This window comes from Galeopterus variegatus, unplaced genomic scaffold, assembly GCF_000696425.1.
Source record: "Galeopterus variegatus unplaced genomic scaffold, G_variegatus-3.0.2 Scaffold1760, whole genome shotgun sequence".
NCBI lineage: Eukaryota > Metazoa > Chordata > Mammalia > Dermoptera > Cynocephalidae > Galeopterus > Galeopterus variegatus.
Window position 1 is genome coordinate 17,615 of NW_007727871.1, and position 7,991 is coordinate 25,605.

General features: G+C 40.8%; 1 protein-coding gene across 1 annotated transcript; it reads right to left on the reverse strand.

The window, feature by feature from the left end:
• Positions 1-7,338: 7,338 nt before the first annotated feature.
• On the reverse strand, positions 7,339-7,685 carry LOC103595405 (metallothionein-1E-like). Its single transcript, XM_008578796.1, is given in 1 exon segment — positions 7,339-7,685. A coding segment is annotated over 1 exon segment (186 nt). The 5' UTR covers positions 7,619-7,685; the 3' UTR covers positions 7,339-7,432.
• Between the last annotated feature and the right edge of the window lie 306 nt (positions 7,686-7,991).

Below are 7,991 nucleotides of genomic sequence, written 5' to 3' on the forward strand. Positions count from 1 at the left end.
AGAATGAAAATTAAAGAATTTTCTGATTATTGTAAATTACAAAAATGACAGGGATTTCTTTCTCTCTCTCTCTTTTTTGGCAGCTGGCTAAAAATGATAGGGATTTCTGAGAAATCACTATCGAGAAAGATAAAGCAACATCAATTTGTCATATTTCAGTGGATTCTACATTCAACACAGATTAGCTTATTTTTAAAATTTAAATAAACGGTGAAGCTCAGCTGGTCCAATTAAGCTCTTTTTATTTTTCTGTTCTTTCACTACACAGAAAAGTCTAAGAAATTTTCACTGATTTCCTAAAGCACCACAATAGCTTTGAAAATGGCTGAGAAGATGTAAGAAAGAAACTTGAAATGCATAGAAAACTTAGGATTTTCAGTCAACTTTTCTTGAAGGTATTTATTCTTTAGAATGTTCTGACTTTCTATGATTCTCTGGGAATATTGGTTACCTGTTCTCAATTTTTTATACTATGTTAGGATCTACTTAAAAATGAGTTAAAAAGCCACATCAAGTTTGTGTCTGTCTGGAAAACAGGGCTCGACTTGCACAGATAATCACAGATGATCCACATATACACTGTCTTACATCACTGACATTGTAGCTGTCCCAGAAGAGACAAAAAGTATATTAGGAAAGTCTTGGTAGGAAATGAGCATTAAAGCTTCATGATAGATACAAAGCAATATTTTGATAGCACATCAAGTAACTTAGACATTACTAAAAAATAAAAATTAAAAAATGTGCATTGCTAAAAGATGCCCTTCAGTGTCAACGCAGTGCTCTGGCCCTGTGCTGCTTTTTCTGACCCTGCTGAGGAAGTGGTGAAAGTAAAGTGAATGGTCGGGTAATTGAACCTGTTAATATCTTGACAGCATTTGGAATTCCTTCTTCTCCTTGGGTAGCACAACCACTGTTCTGTCTTATTTTTTGACTGTTTGTGCTTACCAATAACCCCTGTCAGGCTTGAGAAGTGGGGAGACAGGTGTGGCACCCTAACGTGAGTGTTGGCCTGCTGTACAATGGGGAGAGAATAAAGAGAGAGATGACAGCACTTTAAATGAGCATGTATGAAATTCATGATGGTGTGAATATAATACTCAAAAGGAAGTGGGGTGGGTTAGGAGAAAGGATGACTGTACGTGGTAATTGAAACCTCCAGCCTAGATTCAGATAGCCTTAAGATTAGATAAATATAGACAAAGATGCTTAAAGATGCTTCCAAGAAAGTGCTCTTCTTTGCATTTCCTTACAGAAATATAAAAACAAAGTGGCCATATAACAGAGTGACAGAGAGTTTTAGTAAATGTGGCTTGAATTACATTCAGATGAATGCAAAGTGATATGTTTTCTGGGATAGGTGTCTAGCACATAGCTTTTTTTATTGCTGGAAACTTTAAGATTTGATATGGGCTTTGGGGAGAGCTTCATCCTTCTTGAAAATGTAATACCACTAGACTGTAAGTTGCTCAGAAGAAAGCATTACATTTCCTACTTCCCATGTCTCTCTCCACAGTCCCTGGTACATTGCACACAAAAGGGACTAAGAAATATTGTATGAATTACTAAAGTGCCACATTCAAAGCACTGTCATTACCAAACGCAGAGCTGAGACCATTTACACTATGGTTATTTCCAAAATCTCTTGCTGCTAATTAATGAAATCTTATCTGCCATGAGACATAAGATCTATTTAGAATGATGGAAATAGAATTTCTTTCCTTTGTTCTGTCACTCTCAAGCTACCATTTACTTGTTTCTTTAATAGCAAAACCATTTGCCTTTTGTTCATTACTCAGGTTTTTGCTCCCAGCATGGTAAAACTGTCTGCAATGTCAGAAAAGATGTGTTAAGCTCTGGTACCCAGCTGGGTGCTGGAATACAGTAAACTGCTGGCATGCTTATCGCAGTTTCTTTGTGACCTATTACTCTCCATTTCATTACTATTTAATATTTACTAAGAGTGCTGTCAGCTCCCGTCCTTTCATTTGCCCTCCTTCACAGGCATCTCCCATCCTTCCTTGCTCCGCCTCGCCCTGCCCCCACTCCCTCCAGCTACCTACTATCTAGCTCAACCCAGCTCTGGATGCTAAAAAAACAAAAAACAAAACTAAGTTTCTTTTGCCACCACTTCATTTCCAAGTCCCACCCCCTTCCCAAAGTGCAAATGACTCAGATAAAGGGAAATAGACAAAAGAGATGAGAAATCCAGGGGCAGATATTCAGACCAGGTGAGTCTGTTGGAGAGAAAGGAATAGAGACATCAGACCCCCTTAGTCTCTCTGGGGATAACCCCGGAGGGAGTCAAGTATACAGGTTTAAGGCAGAAGTCTCACACTTGTGGCCAGTGTATTTAGTTTGCACAATGCTTTGATTTCTTTTCCTTTTCAATGAAGCAACATTAAAATATCAGACAATGAACAAGCATAAATGTCTGGCGTCTCTTGAAAAATTGGAAGACCTGGGCACACGTTCCTGCATGGGAACAATTGGCTAGAGCTGAGCAAAATGCATGAGATAAGGAGACCCTGAAAAGAGACAGCACAACTCTTGCACACAATAAAAGATTTATCTACCCAGTTGCCACAGACTCTGCAACTACTCAGTTGTGCAGGGTAAAGCTGACTGAAGACGATGAAGTTTTGAGTTTAGAACTTGGCTCCTCCACTTGCCAAATGCATCACCTTCTAGATTTGAGCCTCCATCTGCCCTTCTGTAGATGAGGGAGTGATACTATCTGTCCTCACAGGGTTGTCACGAGTATCAGATTTTTTAAAAAAATGGTTTGAGTGGAAGTATCAAGTACACACTAAATTGCATGGCTGCTAGTTTTTCTTGGTCATTCTTTTGGCTTAAATATTACTACTCCATGTGCTCTCTTTTAAAATATAGTCATTCACCACATAATGGACTGCATATATGACAGTGGTCCCATATGATTATAATGGCTATAAAATATAGCCTAGGTGTGCAGTTGGCGATACCATCCAGGTTTGTGTAAGTGTAAGTATGATGTTTGCACTACAATGAAACGGCCCAATGACACATTTCTCAGAATGTAGCCCCGTAGTTAAGTGATGCGTGATGTACAAACATACATGGATGGGTAATAAGTTGCGAATGCTTAATAACACCTAGGAGAACACAAGGATGGCTGTGGGTCAGTTAGGAACCCTTAGCCATGGAACCCAGCACTTCACATTCTTGGGTTCCCCTAGCCCATACCTTCCTGTTTTAGGTCACTTCCAGGGTCCTTTCATGATTCCTGAAAAGTGCATTTTGTTTCCAAGTTCCCTTCCACCATCCATTATTTAAAGCCATTCCTGGGAGATATGGGACACACTCCAGGATCTACTCTAAGGAAACAAAATACATGGATGGCATAGGAATAGTTAGCAAAAATTGTTTTTCTTTCTTTCTTCCCTTCCTCCCTTTCTCTTCCTCTCCTTTCTTCTTTATTTTTCTCTTTCCTTCAATTAGAAATAACTCATATTTCAACAGTTCTTACTGCAATCAGTTTATCATTATTTTGGCTCAATTCTTTCTTTAAAACTCACATAATAATGATCTTCCCTCCCATTCCCACCCTCCCCCATCTTGCATGGATGCAGGAAATGCAGCCCTAACTCCTAATTCATATTTCGGAGAAGCCCGGCGTCGCATTTATACATGCCACGATCCCGTTTTGGCTGCCACTGTCCCCTCTCACTCCAGACCACACCCAGAGCCTTTAGCTCAGTCACCTCTTGTGTGAACACTTCTTCCCAGCCCATTTCCCTCCCTGCATCCCTCAGCATACTGCTAACAGTAAGCCACCGTGATTGACATTGTTTGCTGAAACGTAGGCAGTTACACAAGGACATTACACACATAATGGAAAACAACTTGAGACTTAAGTTTTAAAAGATTTGTTAAAAAAAAAAAAAAAAAAAGCTGAGGGACAGTGGCCCACCCCTTCCCAGAGCCCCTCCCACCTGCCTCTGTCCTCCAGCTGAGATGCTGACTCTCTGATCCCCTCTGGCCTCTCCTCTGTAGGAGATGGCATCTTTCATGGCCTTAGTCCCTAACCCCTCCCACCCTGCCCTCACCACTCACACAGAAAATGCTTCAAACCATAATCATCTCCACAGTGTGTGCTCTGCTCCCACTGGAGTCAGCACTTTTAGTCATTAAAGACAATATGGAGCACCCCAGGCTGAGCCAGCTGTATTTAACTTACTCCCCTGGTCCAAGGCTTCCACAAGGAAATCTGCATGACTGAAAAGGTTATCAAAGCCTCCCCACCTGCCCTCCTCTGAAAGGAGAGTTTACCTAAAGACCACCTTTAAAGCCATCAGAAATACTGGAGGCTAGTGTCAAAGCACTTGGATGCTTTTCTATTCCTGGAAGGATCCTGAGGCTTCCTTAGTCCTCCTTACATGATAAACACATTATAAGGAACTCCCTGAAGAAATCATTAGAAGAAAAGCAGGTATTGAACCCCTACTGTACACGTACCGGTGGTGTTGCCAGGACACAATGCAGGGCAATCCGTAAGTGTCATGGGACACCACCTGACTCCTCCCTTCTCCTCTCCCTTTTGACAAATGACATAGGAAACTGAACCATATGGGTAAAACTCAGCACCCAGAAGCTTTAGCAATTGTACTCTCTGTTGCCACGAGGAACCAAAAAAAAAAAAAAAAAAGCTTGGAGTGTGAGGTTTACATGGTGAGCATTCGTATCAGTTGTTTTGATTGGGTTTTAAATTTCCGGGTGGGCACCAGAGAAGCAGGGTGTCCTTCCCCCCTGAGGACTGTGTTTTTCAAGCAAAGGATAAAGAAAGCTTTTTCTGCAAAGCTTGGCTTCCAGCTCACAATGTAAATTTATGCCACTGATATTGAACAATACGTTATTCACACCTGTGTCAGACGGAGGAGGCTGTCTCCGCTTCAGACCTTACTGCATTCACAAAGATAACCGATGTTCCCACACCTCCCCCTCTTCCCCTTCCTCATTTCCTTTTTTGCTCCCAAAGGTATGTTATATTTCATTTGAAAGTGCTTAGAGACTACAGCAATATGCACTATATAAATAATAAATGGAATGCAATAGAATTGGAATAGTCTTGGACCTCTGACTTTGGCTTACGTCCCAAAACAGACAGATTTAGACATGCAAAAGCTGCTTCTTTGACAGGCTAGTTCTCCTCCCCCCTTTCCTTAAAACTGCCATTTCATTTACTTATTGGGATTTTTGTGTGCCTATTTGGAGGTTAGGGGAAGTTCACAGCCTCCCATCTCTATTGTTCATGGTGGATGTGCTCAACATGGAATGTCACTGCATGTGAAATAGAAAGAATAAAGGCAGAGGAAGGAAAGCAAGAGAAAAAAGCATGGAATATAATAGGATAGAATTAAATAAAACTAACAGTAAACAGTTATTTATTTTGTGCTGGGTATCGTGCTAAGAGTGATGTAGGGATACAAAGAACCTTGAGATGTGGGCTGCATTTCCAAAGTTCATGGCTATTGCATACAGCAAACTACAGAGAATGCTAGAAGAGAGCTGGCGGCCCACGGGAGAGATCCATTTCTGTTGGGGAGATCAACCTGGAAAGGCTTCCTACTTAGATCTTTGATAGGATTTTGGAGATGTGAAGAATGAGAATTGTTGGGGAGAACAGAATGAGCAGAAGTACAGAAACAGAAAGCAGCAGGTGGAGGTGAGAACCCATGGCTGGTGGGGTAACTAAGGTAGAGTCCAGACTGCAGAGGAAGAGAGAAAGGAATTCACATTAAGGAGGCCCTTCATTCTATGCTGGGCCCTTTCAAATGAACTCCCATCTAATCTTCTAAGCAGCCTTGTAACGTAGATACTGTTATTCTCACTGCACAGTTAAGCAAACTGGAAGGTTAAGCATTAGCACAGGGGGCAGACCCCATGGCTCACTCGGGAGAGTGCAGCGCTGGGAGCATAGCGGCGCTCCCACCGCGGGTTCGGATCCTATATAGGGATGGCTCAGCTCACTGGCTGAGCACGGTGTGGGTGACACCAAGCCAAGGGTTGCAATCCCCTTTCTGGTCACAAAAAGGAAAAAAAAAAAAAAAAAAAGCATTAGCACAGGGATGGTACTTGAATCCTCCAGGTCTTCTGAGTGTGTGGCCTGTGTCCCTTCCAGGGCACTGCTGTTTCATGCATCCTTTCTATTGCCTCAGACCCAAAGCAGGTTTTGGAATTTATCTATGGACAATTGGAGCCACTGAAAAGTTTTTCAGCAAAGGAGAAATACAATCAAATCAGAAAAGAGAGAATTATCTTTAAAATGTTCAGTTTTTATATTTATCAAAGGGCCTCTAGAGCAAGGGTTGTAGATGGCGGAGTATCAGGCAAGGAACAGTCGTTCTCCTTTCCTGACTGCCCTTGTGATATACTGTATCTGAAAACTGATAATCTGACATAAGATTTTAGATCATTCCCCAATAATCTGAAATTAATCTGAGTTTTCTACCATCTAATGTGTGCAGCAGTTGAGGTGAATTTTTTCTCCCTTTATTTGGTTCCCAAAAGATTAATTACATCAAAGACACCTATTCCAAACTTAGTGCCAATTTAAATCACTGTAGCATTCAGGGCTAGAGTACTCATGCATGGCTGATGGTACAGAAATCAGGAGAATCACTTGGAAACCTAATTTGAAATTGTAGATCAAGTCCTGAAAATGTTCATTTTTGGAAATTTAGATTAAGATACTATTTCAATTGGAGAAAACCGTGTGCCCAGACATGTTTATTGTCTCATTACATAATAATAGAAAAATAAACTATGTTATATTCACTTAATAAAATATTATGAATTTGTTAAAAAGAAAAATATCAGTATCATATCAGAATATTAAAATGTTCAAGATGTGATCTTATACGAAAAAAGCTGAGTACAAATTTTTTCTAAATCAGTGCATGTATTAGTAACTATAGGAGAGTTAAGTGGAAAATGCAACTGTATTGGTTTGGACTTTTTTTTTCTTTAAAATTCTTGTTGATGATGATGACTCCCGAGCCACCACTGGAAGTGCCCAGGGCTCCCCTGCCGGAATGAGGGGTGCTACGGACCTCGACCACACCCCGCCTGCCTGCTCCTATCCTCTCTCTCTTCCCTTTCCCCTCTCTCCCTCCTCACCAACTGCTCCACAACATCATAGAATGTAAAAAATAAAATAAAATAAAAAACTAACTAACTAACTAAACTAAAATAAAATTATTGTTAATGTTATTCTGAACACTTTCTAATGGTATTATTTTCTTTTTTTTTCCCAACAACTTTTATTGTTATTCACATATTTCATAGAAAAAGGAATGTAGCAAACAGGTCAGGGTTGTACTAGAAAAAAAAAAAAAAAATCCAGGTTTGTCCATGTCGCTCTATTTACATCTGGGAGCAGGGCTCTCCCACATCAAGCACAGCAGCTGCACTTCTCCGATGCCCCTTTGCAGACGCAGCCCTGGGTGCACTTGGCACAACCTATGGGACAGCAGGAGCAGCAGCTCTTCTTGCAGGACATGCATTTGCAGTCTTTGCATTTGCAGGAGCCGGCTCAGGTGCAGGAGCCACCGGTGGCGCAGGAGCAGTTGGGATCCATGGTGAGCTGAAGCGGTGGCTGGAGTCTGGAGACAGCTGTACGTAAAATCACAAGGACCTGGACAAGGCGTAGTCTAATGGTATTATTTTCTAAATGTCCTGGTTGCAGGAAGAAGCAATTAGGGTAAAAAAGGACAGAAAACCCATCACTAACAGCAATAATATCAAATCACAGTGAACACATTTTATGCTAAGTACCAGAAAAAGAAATATAGTTTTTCTTTGTTGTTTTGTTTTGCCCTTGATTACTGAGTATTTGTATTGTTAAACCAGAAGTATTTGATATTGATGAAGAGAAGATATGGAACTTCTTTTTAAAAATGTATGTAGTGTTTATAATCAGGAAAACATTCATTTTCTGTCTGAATAGGTTT